The following is an 18,886-nucleotide window of genomic DNA, read 5'->3' as shown; positions in this document are numbered from 1 at the left end:
TTATCATTAATACCTAAACATCTGAGTAGATGTGATTATCATTATCATCTAAACATTTGTCAGTCAACATCTGAAGAAGGTTAACATTTTGTGTGTGTCCTTTGACCCGAATGTGCTGATGCAAATATTCCTGTACTGTAGATCATTGCTATCAATTTCAATCTCTTCCTTTCCACTTTGCCCTCTACATTTAGAAAATATTCACCGTACACATCCCTTTATTTAACACAGCTCGACCAACATGTGGTCTTAATTAGAGGGTGGTTACTTGAACTCATACACTACTAACAATAAATACTTTCATCTGTTCCTAGTCAGAAAACAGAACTCCAGACAGAACAAGTCCTTGGTCTATACTTAAGATCTGACACCAGTACATTTGCTCACCGATGTGAATCATGCACTGCACCCGACTGATGCAGATAAAATGCCCCAATTTCAGAGCAACATGTAGAATAACAACTTGCATTTATACATTGCCCTCATGCATTACAGTTCAGTGGCCTATGGGCCACTTTTGGGCCTGCCGAACATGCGCACCAGTCCAGATAAGTCCATGCTAAATCAATACCTTATTTCTAGCAGCTACCGATCCTTCTAGTGCCAGCAACATTCTACTGCCGCTTCCGAGAACACTAAGGTAGGATGGTAATCCATGAAACAGGAGCGAAACCCTACTGGGCAAATAGGGAATGGGTGGGCGTGAAGCTGAATAAAGTTGCAGGCGTAACCATCTTAGCTGTGTATGATTAATCATCGCCGCGGTTGTTTCTGATCACGCAGAGCAGTGTTTCACTGCCTGTTCACAGAATACAGACCCAGGGTAATCTGAATGGTGTGATTCTTTTTTAAGACCTGCAGAAAACCAACTTCCAAATTGAGACTCAATTTAGTCATTTTCCAATATTCTGCAAGATCTTAAATTTTGCCACATTGATTTAAGGGCAAATATTTAGGCAACCTCATATTATTCTATTCATGGCTTTTAAATAGTGTACTCTAATTTTCAGTATTTATCAAAGTATGAGTACAAGTATTTATCAAAAACATGACTTAATCCAAGTGCTTAGTCCTGAAATAACCCATACAATAGAAACCAACAGCCAGAGTGAAAATATTGAAACACACAGTGTCAAAATGCACAAGAAAGATGAAATAGTTCATATAGTACAATACATTTACAAGATTTTGCATCCCTCAAGCATAAGTAATTAAAAAATATCATGATCAGCCTGACTTTATTAGTAGCACTCTTGCATCTGAGACAGAAGGCCCCATGATGGGACTTTGAACTCATGTCTAGACTAAAATTCCAGTATAGTGCTGGGAGAGAAGGTATTGTCAGAGGTTTCGTCCTTCAGATGAGACAAACCAAGGTTCCTACCATCGGTGGCCGGGCTTTCAGCCTCTCTGCCCCCACACCCTGGAACTCCATCCCTCGCTTCCTCCCTTGCATCCTTCAAGGCTGGTCTCAAGACCCTTCTCTTCGACAGTGCCTTTGATCTCCCTCCCACCACTCTGCCTTCCCTCACCCCTACACCACCCCTCCCCCATGCTCGGGCCCCGACATCTGACTGTTCAGAGCTTTGGGACGTCCTCCCGACGTGAAAGGCCCTCTATAAATGGAATCTTGTTGTTGTTGTTGCTCCTTCTGTCTGTTCAGGGAGACATTAAAGATTCCATGGCTGTTTATGAGAACACTGCCATGTACAAATTAGCTGTCCTCCTCGTCTACAAAATACGCAGTCACTACATTTTACAGTAATTCCTGTAAAATGCATTGAGACGTCCTACTGACTTGAAACTATAGACTAATGTCAAATGTAAGGATTATTATCAGTTGGTTGAACTACCAGCACAAATGTTCAAATTCTCATTCAAACTGTTTTAATAATAATCCTTGTATTTGATATAGTGCCTGATCACATCATCGAAAACGTCTCAAAGAGCTTCACAGAATATACTGTAAAGTGGATTGACTGTATATTTGTGGGCAAAATGCAGCAGCCAATTGCGCACAGCAATGTCCCACAAACAAGTCATGTATTGAAGTGACCAATTTTTTTTGAGAGATTATTCATAGGCGTGTGGAGTTAGGAAACTTGCTCAAGATTTTTCCCTGCCAGGAATCAAAATCAGGTCTCTCGTTTGCGAGGCGAGTGTTCTAACTACTGAGCTACAGGACTCCTTTCACATCGAGAGAATGTCTCAAAATGTTTCTCAGGATTTACTGTAAAGTGTAGTGACTGCGTATGTTGTTGTCACACATATTTTGTGGGTGAAACTCAGCAGCCAATTGCGCACAGTAATGTCCCAAACATCCCAGCACTGAGCATCAAATGAATGGTCAATTTTAGTAAAAGATACATTCCAGTGTCATGCACCAACGTGCCTGATCTTGGAACCAAATCAGCATTCAGACATTTAACCCATTAACTATTCAAATACAATCACCTTATTTTATTTTGCCATAAATGAAGAATGATTTCAAGATGCCCTTTGTGTCGAAACAGAACATTTGTTCCCACAGAACACAATAAAGTCAGCAATGAATCAAGCTGTGGACATTCAGAAGATGATTTATTATCACATCTGCACAGCCGATGCAGGACAGTTTTTTTTCTCTCTCTGAGACTTGCTTGTGAAACCATTATTTCAGTGTTTAGATGGTTGACCCTTGAATTATTGAGCGTTCGTTCATTTATACTTACAACAAATTTATTTTCAGAAATTGGTTTGTGGCAGTTGTGGGTGTGGATGTGAGAGAACGGGTAGAAGGCAAAATGTTTTGGGATGCTTATTGTCAAGTACTCAGGTTATCTCCTTCATTGATAACCTAATAATTCGGGCAGATTATCCTCTGTTGCAGTTTCAGGACAGTACATTCAATCATACAATTTAGCATAAAGTGCCACTACTAGTACAATATATTACATTCAATATGTGCCTCAAGTTTTCTCATCCCCATCTGTGAATTACAGTATTTGTAAATATAAATGAAATATAATGTTAAAGATCTATCCCCGATGAGTTCTGGATTGATGCAGGCTATTTTCCTGAATGGATGTGGGCAGAAAAGAACGTTGCAAAACTTATTTTTGCCACTGATTTTATTTCCTCAGCTTTTCTTAAGGATTCAGCTGTCTCAGGGTGTTGAGACAGTTGAGACTGCTCTTTCCGTTTGAGAAGAAAAGTAGTCTGTGTTGAGGATCTCTTTATGAGCGGGTTGACCACTGCTCTGTAATTAACCAACGGGAAGTGTCCTTGCAGTGGATTGAGATGATTGAGCTTCCCTCAATTAGTGGACCACCTCACAGGTGTTGGCACCAGTGGTGACAGTGGAATTTATTTTGATGGAGCACTCAATCTTTTGTTTCAATGATCAGGGTTCTGGGCTGGACTGATGGAAAATATTTGTTATTACCTTAGACCCGGAATTCTCCTCACCATCTTGCCGCTCCTTAATAATGGTAATAATAATAATCCTTGGATTTTATATAGCACCTTATCATGCCATTGAAGTGCCTCAAAGCCCTTCTCAGATTTACAGTAAAGTGTAGTCAATGTAAGAGAACGGAACAGAAAATTTGCACATAGTAATGTCCCACAAAAAGCCATGAAGTTAATGATCAATTTTATTTGGAGGATTGTTGGCTAGGACACCGGGAGGAGCTCTCTTCTCTTTTTGATTAGTGGCATGGGATCTTTAACGTCCACCTGAACAGGCAGAAGGGACCTTGACTTAATGTCTCACCTTTGGCATTGCAGCCTCCCTTGATACCTACATTGGGGCCTCTTAAGTGAGTTGTATTAACCATATAAGTGTATGCATACTGAAGAAATTACAGTTCCAAAAGAATTAAAACATTTAAAGAATCATTTTTTGTACAAGTGTTCACATTGGGTTTACAAAACATACATAATACTGTAGGTCCCAATTTGGATTTTATATTGTCTCATAGGAGAGAGCAAACAACAATAATAATCCTTCCATTTGATGCAGCTTCCTTCATTTTGTCAAGATGTGTCAAAGCACTTCACAGGATATACTGTCAAGTGGATTGACTGTGTATTTTGTGAGCGAAAGGCGGCAGACGATCGCACACAACAATGTCCCACAAACAGCCATGGAACGAGTGACCAATTTTATTTGGGGTGATTGTTGATCAGGACACCGGGAGAAACTCTCTTCTCTTTTTGAATAGTGCCATGGGATCTTTAATGTCCACCTGAATAGGCAGATAGGACCTCATCTTTTTTAACATCTAATCCAAAGGAATGGCACCTCTGACAACGCAACCCCCCACCCCCCAGTACTGCATTGCAGTGTCAGCTTAGACATTATGATTCGAAGTCCCGACTTGGAACTCACAACCTTTTGACTCAGAGCTGAGTGTGTTACCACTGTGGTTAGGTTGATTATACATTTTCTTTGAGCTGAAACCCAAGTTCCTAATTATCCCTTCTCATTTTAATCTCTGCTTGGCACTGACTGGTAACAGTAAAAGCCAGACTTTAACAGGAGCCATGTTCTGGGACTCTTAATTCAGAATGACCTGGTGGGAGGCATGTGGCAGCACTCAGCCAGTTTTCTTTTCGTACCAGCCATTGTGGTTAGATTTAAACTAATCCTTACTTGTGTTGTGTTACTCAAGGAAAACATAGCATTGGACTACACTCTGATCGTATGCTGCTTGTCAAAGGAGGTGCCATCCTTCAGATGAGGTATCAAAACGAGATCCTGGCTGTCTGTTCAGGCAGACGTTAAAAGATTCCATGTCTTTAGTTCAAAAGGAAAGGGAATTTCCCCTGGTGTCCTGACTGGCAATCTCCCAATTAAAATTGGTCATACGTTTCATTGCTATTTTAGAACATTGTTGTGTGCAAATTGGCTGTTATGCTCGTCTGCAATTACGAGTCACTACATTTTGTTGTGAATCATGTGAGGCGCATTGAGATATTCTCCACAACATAAAATACACTATATCAAATGTAAGGATTATTTATTTAAAGCAAATTATTGAGGTTTGATATTTCTGCTCAGTATAAATGATGTGGGACTAAACCCAGTGTGAATAGAGATCCAAATAGATTGTAATCGTTTTGTCTTCACCATTATCGACCAAAATCGTTACGTCTACAATTAACCACAATTGTTAAAAAATTGTTAAACTACAGGCGCTTAATATAAGATCATAAGATAAGAATCTGCTAGTCGAAGAAGACCAAGGTCCATCTAGTTCGCCTTCCACCACCCTGGCAGTCACTTGACATGTCGTGTCCCAAACTATATACTGTATCCCAAGATATTTTTTCATAAGAATATGATTCTCATATTTTTCAACATTTGACTCCTTCCCATCAAATAAGCTAACTTCATCTGGTCACTGTCATCATTTTGCACAATCTTACATTTTAAGACAATGGTCTTATGGCTAAAACCATGAGATATTTCAGAACTCCAGTACCTCTTCTTGTGGTTCTGTAATTATGCTGCTTTTTTCTTGTATTCTGGGATAATGCTGAATCACAACACTAATAATAATAATCCTTGCATGTGATATAGCACCTTATCACATTATTAAGATATCTCAAAAGAGTTTCACAGAATATATTGTAAAGTGAATTGACTGTGTATTTTGTGGGTCAAACGCAGTAGCCAATTGCGCACCGAAGGGTCCCACAAACAGTAATGGATTGAGTCAATTAAAAATAAAACGAGAGAGGTTTGGATGAAGAAGGCCCTTTGATTCATTTAATTTTATCCTTGCAGAATGACAATCCTATGGTTTTCTGTTACACTCATAAAGCTGTTCTTGGCCTCCACTATCCTTCCTGGTAACCCATACTGGTTGTTGCTTAATCTCTGTGTAAAATTCCTGCCTGGATCTTGAGAAATTGTTCAGCAGTGGGGGCTGTTTAACTCATAATAAGAAAACAAAATTACGTCAGATAGCAAATCTAGCAGAATTTTCCCGATGTCCCAGTGGACCAGTATATCTCACCTGTCTCTCAACCCAAAGCCATATCACCTGGATCACAACCTAGGGGTTACAATAGAAACCAGGTTAGAGTTCAAGGCATCTCCCATTTAACATATCAAATGGTGAGACTGAGGTGCTCCCTGTAATATCTGTTTGCTGCTTGAAAATTAACAAGGTGCATCGCTGTTTTAAAGAGAACAATAGCACGAAGGATAATGCAACATTCCAGAAGAAGTTTGCCCTTTCGTTTTATTTTTCACATTTGCTTCAAAAGCAAAGTTGTAATAAAACTCTCAGGTTTCTGTAAGCAATTACTCAAAGGTTGCTTGGGGGGTATTTTTTTATATCCAAACCATGTAATTGGATAATGTGTTAATGGGAGGAGTGGAGGAGACAGAGAGAGAAAGAGAGTAATGTATCTGTGGACCGTCATTTGAAACAAGTGGATTTAATTTCTTTAACACTACAGGGAGTACTCTTTCCATTTCTGTGTAACTCTGTTTAGTTTTAACAAGGCAGTGCAAGATCTCCGGCAGTTGCAAACACAGGAGAAACTGAACTCTCCCTAATATCAATTAACCTCTTCCAGTGCATGGTATCCTCTGGGCGTCAGCAGGGTTACAGTAACACTATGTGTAAGTGGATTAGAAAGCTACAGTTGAAGCACTGCTGTTTTTAACCCCCTGTCCAATGGTGCACTCTTTTACTTTAAATATAATAGTCATTGGTCTCCTTTACAGCTTCCTTCCTGGTTGAGATGGCAAGCAGCTGATTTGCTCTCTGACTTCTGCCAGTGTTGTTCTGTCTAAAAGAAATTGTGTGAATGCAGCCTAGGGAGCTTCACCCTTTAGCTGTGAGCAAGTGGCTTGTCTCTACTTGACATGTCCAACTGAAGCCTTAGCCAAGATCAACAACTCCCTGTACTGATGTGGGTTGCAGCATGTTGCACCAGCAGGCTGCCAATAATAGATAGCATTCAGCTTTAAGGGTTAGGTGCTTTCCATTACCTTTTTTCAGAAATGACATACCTCACCCACTTCATTAGTTCCAGTACATATTAAGAGGGTTGGGATGGGGCTTACGGAGACATAGGCAAAAATTCTATTTACACTGATTTGTATTGCTTAGTCATCTAATCATTCACTCCACTAGTTAATAAGAAAATATACAAGATACTCTAATGTAGTGCTGGGAAGCGTAGCATTGTTCGAGGTGCCGTCCTTTGGATAAGACATTATCCCAAGGATATCCCACCTCATTAGGTGGATGTTAAAGAGTCTCTGACACTATTCAGAAAAAGAAGGGAGTTTCTCCTGGTATCCTGCCAATAATCTTCCAGATAAAATTGGTCATGGCTGTTTATGGAACATTGCTGCGTGCAAATATACTGCCATGTGTGACTGCAAAATACACAGTCACTACACTTTACAGTAAATCCTGTGAAGCACTTTGAGACATTCTCTTGATGTGAAAGGAGTTCTGTGGCTCAGAGGTTAGAGCACTCGCCTCGCAAGTGAGAGGCCTGCGTTTGATTCCTGGCAGGGCAAAACCTTGGGTAGGTTTCCTTACTCCACACAAAAGAAATTGGGCACTTCAGTATACGACTGTTTGTGGGACACTGTTGTGTGCAATTGTTTGCCGCTTTTCGCCCACAAATATACAGTCAATTCACTTTACAGTATATTCTGTGAAGCGCTTTGAGACGTCTGGAAGACGTGAAAAGCGCTATGTCAAATGCAAGGATTATTATTATTATAAAGGAGCTATACTAAAGGTAAGGATTGATATTATTATTTCCTGCTGGCTACAGGGTCCTTTGAGCCAAACCATTATTGAAGGGATATTGCAAGTTGACTTGTTGACACTGTGGCTAGAGGCCATAGGCTGGGAACACAGGCGTAAGTGACTTACGCCTGTGTTCCCAGCCTGTGTGAGTCACTGGGCTCTGTGTTTAGGGCGGCTACCCTTGGCCTCAGGTAGTCTGTACCTACTGCACAGTTGAGTCTCTGACAAGGTTCAATGTCAGGATTAATGTCTTGATGAAATGATTTCAGTATGGTATCAAAGACCCAATATTATGGTTGAAAAATATTATGGCAGATGATTGATCAGATTTTTGGTGCTGCTGTAATAACATAGCTTGTTCTGAATATAGCGGTTTGATGCTTTCAGCATCTGCAGGCAGGCTAGTATTACTAACTCACTATAAATCCCACAGTCTCTTTTATAAAGCAGATACCACAGCACTATAACCTCTTATATAACACAAATTAGATCACTATGAAATCAGTAGCTGCTCTGTTGCAGTCAATGTGAAACTCTGTAAGAAACACTCAGAATGTCAATTCTTTATTCTTAAAGGAAAATTAACTCTTCCCTCCCCTTCTTCAAATCTTACCCTTCCTTCTATGAAGATACTGACTCTTGCTGTGGTGATCTTCCAATCATCGGTCGCTTCCAAAGTTTCGAACCCAGTGACCCAGTTCTCCAATGTGCGAGCCTGCTGAGTGATTTTCAGCACACAATTCAAACAACCTCATAACCGTACCTTATCCTGTCCTCAACCAACATCCACACATGTGCACTTTCTAGCAGGGCTCCCTGAATAACAATTAAAAGCAGAAACTCTGGCTGAATTTTGTCTCTCTAACCAGATGACTTTGAGATGAATTTTGGCCTTCCATCTGCTACCCTGGCTGAGATCAGCTATCTCAGCACGGACAAATCTTGCATCGTTTTTGATTAATTATACTGATTTGAGTGATATCTCCAATGTTCGCTTCCACCATACGACCCCCAGATTGTACAATTATTTATGTTGTATTTTGTTCCTGTGTTGCTCAACTTGTAGAGATCAGATGTCATGACCTTTGTACTTTGACATATCCAGTCATGCAACAGTTTAGTTGCAACTCAGTCTACAGACTTGTTCTCTAATGAACAAGTACCAGAATGAATTACAGTATTTGTATCTTAATTTCAATCTACTGAGCTCACAGGGCTAAACTACACATTGCATTGAACAAAGCTTGTTTGCACATAAAATCTAGATTCTACATTCAGAGCTGTGGTGTCCTCATCTCAGGAACAAGACGTGCTGATAAATAAAACCAAAGGCCATTTTATCAAATTCTTAGTTCAACAATTAAGTGTGTGTTTTAAGGATAAAACAGAAAGCTCTAGGAAATACTGTAAAATCTGATTCACCAATGGTGGCAATTTCTTAATATCCATCCAGAGGATAAATCTAAGTGACTTTATGATCCGAATTGTACTTCAAAATAGTTTTTAACATGTAACAGATATATATTTGATTTATATTTTTAAGCAGAAATTAGTGAAACGGTAATGCAATACAATTCTGTGCATATTGGAATAGAGACACAAGTTAGCACAGGGCTAGCACACTTATTCGTAAATAAGTTGATCTAAAATGGAAAGATTAGTATGCTTTCTCTTTCTTCAGTGGAAAAGGTTTGCTTACAGTTTGGATATGAGCATCTATAAATCTGCATGAGACAATAAGCTCTGGTAAGATTTCTACAATATTTTTAATTAGACTGACATTTACCACTAGAATTGCTGAACATTAAATTTTATATTTTCTGATTTTTGTTGGATAAAATCAACAATTATTTAAAATTTTTTATTAATCAATGTTTTCTACAACACAAATAGCCATCTTTCAGGTCGTCGGTCATCAAGAACATCGCTTGCCACACACTGTGCCTGCATGCTATATGCAAACCCCCCACCGTGTACAGCATGCAGGAAGAGACATTAGTGACCCTTCCTGTCCACGTATGCACAGGAACTGATATCCATAGTGACCTGACGATCCGGAAGCCAGTAGTAGTCTAAAAAATAAAACAATTCAACATTTTTTGTTGCTGAATTATCTAGAAAGTCCTTAACTGCCCTAATCTACTCAGTCAGGTGGGAAACATTTCCTCTGATCATTTACCTGAAACTTGGATATTCTTCCATCCTTTATTTTCTCCTGATCATTTCAATGATGATGAAATTTTTCACATTGGGAGCATATCTCAAAATACTTCATATGACTTACTGTTCAGAGTTGTGACTACTTTGTAGGCAAACTATATCCACAACATATCTACATTGTACTATCAGATGTATGAATGTCCTGGCCAGAAGCTGAAAGGTAAGAGGTGTCTCTCAGGATGACTAACACAGGATAATGTATTAAGAAAAGCATCATATAATTGTTTTATGCAATGTACCAAGTTTGCTTATTCTTTTTGCAATACATAGTGGCCCAGCCAAGGCACAGACACTGGCCTATTTTGGAGAAGGTTCTGGTCCCATATTCCTGGATGATGTGCAATGCACAGGAAATGAACTCTCTATAGACCAATGTGCCAAGAGCCTGTGGGGAGAACATAACTGTGGGCACAAGGAAGATGCAAGTGTTTCCTGCAATCCTCTTAGGGGTAGGTATAGATAATCTTTGGTCTAGCTGATTTCAGTGCAAAGAAAAAGAATAGCCAACCTCTTAAACACAAGCTTGCATGTACTTATGGTCAGAATGTGAAACAGTATCTGAGAATTCCACTCACAGATATTTTGAAATTCAGCTTAAATCAGTGAAACACCAAGAGCCAATACCTCAGTGTAGTCATGAAACACATCAATGCTGATGCTGTGGAGATCATTTCCACTTGCTTCTTTCGAGTAAGACCTGTAGATTGGAGAAGGCAAAAAGTTAAGAAAGGGAGATCTTAGGATTCAATGAGGAAGAATGAAGGTAAAGTTACCAAAATGGTCAAAGTAAAATGTGAGCTACTTTAATGTTTCTTTGTAGAATGTACGAGAGAGAGAGATTTGGTAAATCTTAATAATTAACTTAATGTAGTCAATGGATTTTTGGTACAATGTTAATGTTATTTAACATGTAATAAATTCTAGCAACTTTTACTGCCGCAAGATTATTTGGAATGGCATTCCTCCATTTGAAGTCTTGAGAAATTTGAGAAATTTGTGTTTTTTTATACACAAGAGCTGAATAGGTCTTTAGATTATGAAGGTTGATGATAGGGGGAAGAGTAATAGATTATTTCCGCTTGTCAGTGAGTCAGTAACTATAGGGCACAAAATTAAAGAAATTATAAAAGGAATTAAAGAGGAGAATTTCTTTAAATATTTGGAATATAGAATTTTCTACCAGAAATCATTGTTAAAGTAGAGTCCGTAATTTATTTTGGACTGTATTATTCTATGAGTTAAAGAGTTGGCAAGAAAGCAAGGGAAAAACTCCTTTGGTGTTCATGTGATCTCCACTGTGTCCAGAAATGGGAAATGCATTGAAAGTTTTTGGAAGGCTATTTTGCCCATGATGTTTTTTCCCTAGGCTTTTCAAAAGAGTAATTTGAATCAAAACCCAAATCCCAGCCAATTAAAAGTCTACCAAAGAAAATAATGTTGGATTCTTTAAAACTCAGTCTCATTGGATGGGTGAACAGAGGTTATTACATGCATGCAATTGGACTATTCAGGAGATGGATCAAATTTGTATTAATCAAATGCACCTAAGTGTGGAATGGATAACATGAATTGTACATGAATCAGGTAATAACAATCTTGAATATGTATATAGGATAGTTCCCCAGAATGCCCAACATCTGGTTGCAATGGTCATTTGGAGGAATTTCAGATCAGGTTAATGAAATGTGAAACTCAAATCCTGCTTCTCAGAACAGAAAATTGCAATTTTTATAATTTCATTTTGGAGTGAATTTATTTGTAGAATTTAATATGCACATGATTTGTTGCCACAAATGCTGAACTTCTTTTTAAGAGCTATTTTTTCTAGTTGTCTTGTATGACATTTTCGGTGAAAAATATGACATAGTAATTAACGTATTATGTTTCACAACTTTCACCATGTTGAGTTACATTTGAAAGTTATTTTGATTGACATTGTTTGTTAAATTGTTTGGTGCTGTTACTTTTTTTATTGTGCTTTACATCTCCTTCGCGCTTATTCCCTAGATGGCACGCTGCGCCTGACTGGAGGAGAGGGCAGTCATGAGGGTCAACTTGAGGTCTACTTTGGTGGTCACTGGGGAAGTGTTTGTGATGATGGTTGGACAGAGCAGAATTCTCATGTTGTTTGCAGGCAACTGGGATTCAGGTACAAAACAGAGGTTATTGAGGAGTGCCTGGGTCGTGGGTTCATGGGGTGAAGCTGACCGAAGACACGGATGGCTGCTCCACTTGTGTGGAGCACGCGGCATGTGCTCCCGAGGCCAGAGCATTGAAGTGAGGAATGGTGCATTGCAGTGGCTGGTGGAATGCCACCACCTAATATCCGCACAAAAGGGGGGTATTGTAACTGAGGGAAGACTTTAGGAATACTGGAGGTCAATGAAAACCACTGATCTTAGGGCCCACCTATGAACTGGAGGATCATTCATCCTGCAATGAGTTTGTCCAGACAGCCCTCCCAAGAGAAAGAGTATGGGATGGTCCGGGGTAGAGCCACGGGTCTGTATAACATGGCTTTCACAAGCCAAAGCCTAGACTGGGTGAGGATTTGACAGAGAAGCCATGCTCCTGCTCGTGATAGTACTTCATGTAGTTGTTGGGTAATAAAGTTTGAATTATTTGTTTCCAACAATATCTGTCTTCATCTCTTACTTCCCCAACACCCCATTATTTGCTATCTTGTCACCTGTCAGATTGAAGACCTTGGAGGATGGACCTTGGACCTTGGAGAATCAAAAGTTCCAGAGGTTACAACATTGGAGACAATACGTCATTAGCACTCTGGTCTCTGAGTCAGAAGTTTGTGGGTTCAAGCCCGACGTTGGGTATTTGAATTCAGTCTAGTCTGACATTTCAATGCAGTGTTGGGGGTGTGCTTCATTATCAGATTTAACTCTTCATTACCTCTGGTAACTTTGATGTGTTACTCTTCATTACCTCTGGTAACTTAATTACCAGAAGTAATGAAGAGTTACACATCAAATGTTATTAACGATTTAAAGATTAATCAAGAGAATAGTTAAGGCGGTCTTGATGAGATAATGGCATTGTCTAACCATGGAGATCCAAGTGGGCTTTTGTTCATGGAATCTTGGTTTTACCCACAGATTTGCACAGAGGCCTCCAGAAGGTCAGTTTGGACGTGGCACAGGCCCTATCCACTTGGATGATGTCAACTGTTCTGGTCAGGAGTTATCACTGTCTTCATGTTCAAGGAGTGAATGGGGGAAGCATGATTGCAGCCACCAGGAGGATGTGGCAATCGTTTGTACACACAGTGCAGTAAATGACATCCAGGGAAGTCCTTTTGGTGAGCATTACTTGGCAGAACCTTAGGAATAGTTCAAGGGCTGTTTACTTGGTGATATTACCCAGAAATTGTGCTCTTTTTCTGGAGTAATGCCATTGGAAGCACTGGAAACAATACCTTGTTAAATTGCCTGTTGCAATTTTGTGTGACCACATCAATGTCATTCTTGCATCGCTAAGTAGTTATTCGTCAAAAATGCTGCACATTATAATCATGGTCCTCATATCGAATTAGTAACATCAAAATACAATTGACCTATCACATTGTATTAATGGAACACCTTAGATGGTTGTATTCTGTGGCTCTGGCTTCCAGTGCCAGCAGTGATGTTCCATAATTGTGGTGCATGCATAAAAAACAGGATATGGGACTAGGGATTGTTCTAGTACACGCACTTTTGTGGAGCACTGTATAAACACCAGCTGAACTGGGTGGGCTGAATGGCCTGTTTCTAAGCAATACCTTCTGTGAATCTATGTTTCAATTTTTGATTTGATGCTTATGCTTGTTACACTCTATTGCTTCATTTTAAACACATCTGGTGTGGGCTCAGCAACTGTCATGCCTTTGGTATATGAATGTGCCGCTGTATGAAGTGGTATCTTATAAAGAAATGATTGTCTGATAAAGGAAGAAAGGTTGAGGTTTCCCAAAAAGCCAAGAGTGAAAAGCAGGCTCTGATTACAATGGTGTATTATACTGGAGCACCAATGTTAATGTGATTTAGAGAAATATTGATTAAATCCATCTCTCGCCTACATAACTTCTGTTGTGCCACTCCTGGGAGATGCCTGGATGAAGTCAGTCTCTTCCTCATTCTGGTTAAGTTTCACTAATATTTGTACAACATTCTCTAATGAGGGAGGGGTCAGTGTTGACAGCAGCAGTTAGAGGCCTCAGGTGGCTTCAGGTCAATCCATTATGCTGAAATCAGGAATGAGTTCAATCTCAATAACTAAGGACAGAATTGGATTGCATTGTTAGGCAATGTGATAAATAGCACCAGTGATACCTCATTTTCACCCTAAAGTTTTAACCAGTCTGGACTGGAAGTAAGATCCCTCTAACACCTCTGTACATGTAACAGTCAGACTTTACCAGAAATTCCTGGACTGGTGCCCCATATCCAACAATTTGTGATGCTATTCCTTACTCGAGAAACCAGAAGCAAGTCATGGCAATTCATGGAAACTCTGCTCCTACACAAGCTGGTTTTGGAGTAGTGTTCCCATAGGTCATTGTGATGTTATTTAATGCTATACTTAACTATATTTAATGCTATACTTAACAGATACAAATATATAAGTTTACTCTATATTCATGGCATACTAGAAGTAAACCCACCAGCATTACGAATTCTGGAGAGTGTTTGATTTTTAAAAATATCTTTGCTTAAATTTTTAATCATTTGACAGGTCCTCCTATCAGACTGATGGATGGAGAAAATAAGAAAGAAGGACGTGTTGAAATATTTATCAATGGCCAGTGGGGGACCATTTGTGATGATGGATGGACTGACAAGGATGCCACTGTGGTCTGCCGTCAGCTGAGCTACAAGTAAGCAAATGTCAGATGAAATGCAGGTGCTGTGTGTCTTGGGGGACCCAATGATCATTTCCTTATGAAAGTAATTCAAACTTCTTTCATCTAATTGTTTCAACGCAAAAATATTTGTACGTAGTTTTCAGCTGTTTAAATAGGCCGAGAATTTTATTCAGCGACTAAAGTTAATGATCGAGATGAGAGTTTCAGTGACCGACAGAGTAAAGAATTAGAGAAGCAGGAATACATGATGCTGTGATGTATCAGTTACTTATATGTAATAAAATAAGGATAGATAACTGTGTAACATTGAATCAAATCAAACTTCATCAGTTAAAATAAAGGTTGTGCAAAATTAAACTCATAAAACTCTAGGTTAGTAGAGTTCTGTAGCACAGTAGTTAAAGCACTCGGCTCGCAAGCAAGAGGACCTGGGTTTGATTCCCAGGTAGGGCGAAATGTTAGGCAAGTTTACTTACTCCACAGGCCTATGTTTACCTAGCAGTAAGTAGGAACCCAGTTGTTAGTCGATTGGCGTATCACTTTTCCAGGAATAATCATCCCTTCACACAAAAAAAATTTGTCTCAATCCACGACTGTTTGTGGGACACTGCTGTGCACAATTGACTGCCGTGTTTTACCCACATAATATAAAGTCTACTCACTTTTCAGTATATTCCGTGAAGCACTTTGAGACATCTCAAAGATATGATAAGGCGCTATATCAAATGTAACTATTATTATTATTATTAATTATTATTATTAATTACATTTAGTTTTAAAATCCATCATTTTCAAACTGAAGGTTGAATTAATCCTGACTGTGATTGGATTTCCTGAATTCCCACAGTTGCAAAACAAAAATGCTGCAATACTGAAGGCTGCATTATGGCCATTTTATGCTGGTGTTTTGCTTTCTGACCTTTGGTTGGACCTTTCGGCTCTTTCCCAGGTGAGGAATGGCTTGGAATTAAACCGCTGATTGTTACTGTGACATCTGGTCTGCGAGTGTGGTCTTAGCTACTTTTTCCTTTGGGCTATTTCTCACCCTAGAAATAGACCAAAAATCTGAGAAAGGAACATAAAGTAAAACATTGCCAGCAATCTTTGCTGGTGTTTGTGAATTTTGTACCGAGTCCTACAATTTCAGTTGTAAACTGGAATTCACAATGATCACAGAAACTCCTGATTTATGCACGTTGCATTTTAGATCCCAGTATTACAATGAGTATCATAATCCAGTATAGTTATCTGTGCTTAGTTGAATGGAACTTTGGTCTCCTTTTGATCTTGTACATTTGTACAGTCGGGGAGCGGCAGCAGGACAGCGCGGGGAGGAGCCTGGGCCTACTGACCCAGGTACTTAAACTCGACGCCGGAGCGAGTGCAGCCCCGGGGGGGGGAGGTGTGGGGGCGGAGCGGGGGAACTGCGACGTCATAGATTAGTTTTCAGGTGAGTGCGCGCGCACAAAAAAAAAAAAAAAAAAAAAAAAAACCCTCCCCCCCCCCCCCCCCCCAGGGCTCACATCAGAGCCCACTATGGTCCTGTTGGGTTCGATGCCCCAATCTGCGGGATAATGCCATCCACCTGACCGCTCGCTCCCGGTCCCCGCGTGCGCACTATGGCTGCCGCTTTGACCCGAGCCCCCTCACCCCCTCCCTCCCTCCCCCCTCCTCTCTCCCCCAAACCCTCCCCCCTCTGCATCTCTCCCGCTCTCTCCTCCTCTCTCTCCGTCCCTCTCGTCTTCTATCCCCACTTGACCCTCCCACAACCTCCCTCTGTTCCAGTCTGGGAATCCTCCGCCGGGCTCACCGTGGCACTCGGCGTTGGCTGTCCAGCAGCAGCCACACCGACTGCCCCATTCCCCACCACACTCGCCACCCACCCCGGACACAGACCCGGGGAGTCAACCTCTCCTCCCTCATCCCCATCCCCCCACCCCTGCCTCACAACCTGGACCCCCCTCCCCTCCCACACACCCTTCTGTCAACCGCTCCCTCCACATCGGACTGCAAAATGTCCGCTCCCTCTGCAACAAGGCCCTGGTCATCAACGATCTCATCCTTGATGAGAACGTTGATATCATGGCCTTGACAGAAACGTGGCTCACCCCAGGCGACACCTTCCCCCTCACGGAGGCCACGCCACCCGGCTACACCTCCCACCACATCCCCCGCCCCAACCGCCGTGGCGGTGGTGTTGCCCTTATCTCAAGGACACCACTTGCCCTATCCCCCTACTCCTCTGGCTCTTTCCCCTCCTTCGAGCACCTCACCCTCTCCCACCCCTCATTCCTCTCCCTTAAAATCCTCCTCCTCTACCGGCCCCCTAAAACCTCTCCCACCTTCATCTCTGACATTTCAACACTCCTCACATCTCTTTGCCTCTCCTCTGATCGCCTCATCATCCTGGGCGACTTTAACCTACACTTCACCCCCTCCTGCTCCATCTCCACAGACTTCTCTTCCCTGCTCTCCTCACTCAACCTTTCCCTACACATAAACTCCCCCACTCACAGTCACGGCCACCCACTCGATTTGGTGATCACCCGGGGCCTCAGTGTCTCGGATGTCACTATTACCGACAAGGCCATCTCCGACCACTACTTCATCTCCTTCACCACCTCCACCCCCCTCCCCACCTCCACCAGACCCACCACCATCTTCTACCGCCCTTGGAAGAAGTTACCCCCACAATCCCTAACCGATGCCTTGGAGTCCTCTGAACTCCTCTCCCTCTGGCCTTCAACCCTCACCGACCCCTCTTCTCCTCTCTCCCTCCTCCACAATATCCTCTCCTCCACACTCGATACTCTTGCCCCCATCACTTCCCGCACTGTCTCCTACTCCCGCTCCTCCCCCTGGTACACCACCCACCTCCGCTCACTGAAATGCCAGGTGCGGGCTGCTGAGCGCACCTTTGTCAAATCCGGCTTAACGGTCCACCGACAAATCTGGCTGGACCTCCTCAAAATTTACCGCTCCACTCTAGCCTCGGCCAAGTCGTCCTTCTACTCCAGGATAATCCTGGAGGCGAAGAACAACCCCAGGCTACTGTTTTCCACCACATCCCGACTCCTCCGTCCCCCCCGCCACCCCGCGCAGGTCATCTCCTCCAACCTTCACTGCGAGGAGATGCTGGATTTCCTTGAATCCAAGATCAAGGGAATCCGCTCCGCGGTCACTTCCCCTCCAACTTCCACCCACCACCCACCCCTTCCCTCCCACACTCCGACTCCTACCCATCCTCCCCTACACACCTTCGTACCCGTTTCCCCACCCTCTGTCACTGAACTCATCCTATCCCTAAAACCAACCACCTGCTCCCTTGACCCCATCCCCACTCCACTCCTTATCTCCCAGCTCCATTTTCTTGCCCCACACATCACTGACATCATAAACCTGTCCCTCTCCTCTGGCTCTGTCCCCATTCCATTAAAAACTGCCATCATCACGCCCACCCTGAAAAAACCCTCCCTTGATGCGTCGCAGCTATCAAGCTACCGGCCCATCTCCAACCTCCCCTTTCTCTCCAAGGTCTTGGAAAGAGTTGTCGCCTCCCAACTGCGCTCTTTCCTCTCCACCCATTCTCTTTTTGAACCCCTTCAGTCAGGTTTCCGTGCTGCTCATAGCACAGAAACTGCCCTGGTCAAGGTCACCAATGATATCCTGACCATCTGTGACCAGGGCTCCCTCTGTCTCCTCGTCCTCCTCGACCTATCGGCAGCATTCGATACGGTCGACCACGCTATCCTACTCCACCGCTTGTCCTCCCACCTCAACCTTCAAGGCACTGTCCTTGAATGGTTTAGCTCTTACCTTTCCCACCGTCTTCACTTCGTCTCAACGAATGGCTTCTCCTCCACCCCCCGTACTGTCTCATGTGGTGTCCCTCAGGGCTCTGTCCTCGGTCCCCTCCTCTTCACCCTCTATATGCTCCCCCTCGGTGACATCATCCGCAAACATGGGGTTAACTTCCACATGTATGCGGATGACACCCAACTCTACCTTTCCTCCTCTACTCTCAACTCCACGACCACCG

General features: G+C 42.1%; 1 protein-coding gene across 1 annotated transcript in view; it reads left to right on the top strand.

Moving 5' to 3' along the window:
• The window catches only part of LOC103177398 (serine protease 12), a 60,964-nt gene that overhangs the window by 18,646 nt on the left and 23,432 nt on the right, over positions 1 to 18,886 (top strand). The window contains exons 3-6 of the mRNA XM_007891529.2: positions 10,260 to 10,438; positions 11,997 to 12,138; positions 13,100 to 13,302; positions 14,718 to 14,859. Coding sequence (XP_007889720.2) covers positions 10,260 to 10,438; positions 11,997 to 12,138; positions 13,100 to 13,302; positions 14,718 to 14,859 — 666 coding nt within the window. The remainder of the gene's footprint in view (positions 1 to 10,259; positions 10,439 to 11,996; positions 12,139 to 13,099; positions 13,303 to 14,717; positions 14,860 to 18,886) is intronic.

This window comes from Callorhinchus milii, unplaced genomic scaffold (genome assembly GCF_018977255.1).
Source record: "Callorhinchus milii isolate IMCB2004 unplaced genomic scaffold, IMCB_Cmil_1.0 Scaffold1, whole genome shotgun sequence".
NCBI classification, from domain to species: Eukaryota; Metazoa; Chordata; class Chondrichthyes; order Chimaeriformes; family Callorhinchidae; genus Callorhinchus; species Callorhinchus milii.
The sequence above is the reverse complement of the archived record's forward strand: the minus strand, read 5'-3'. Positions and strand labels throughout refer to the sequence as shown.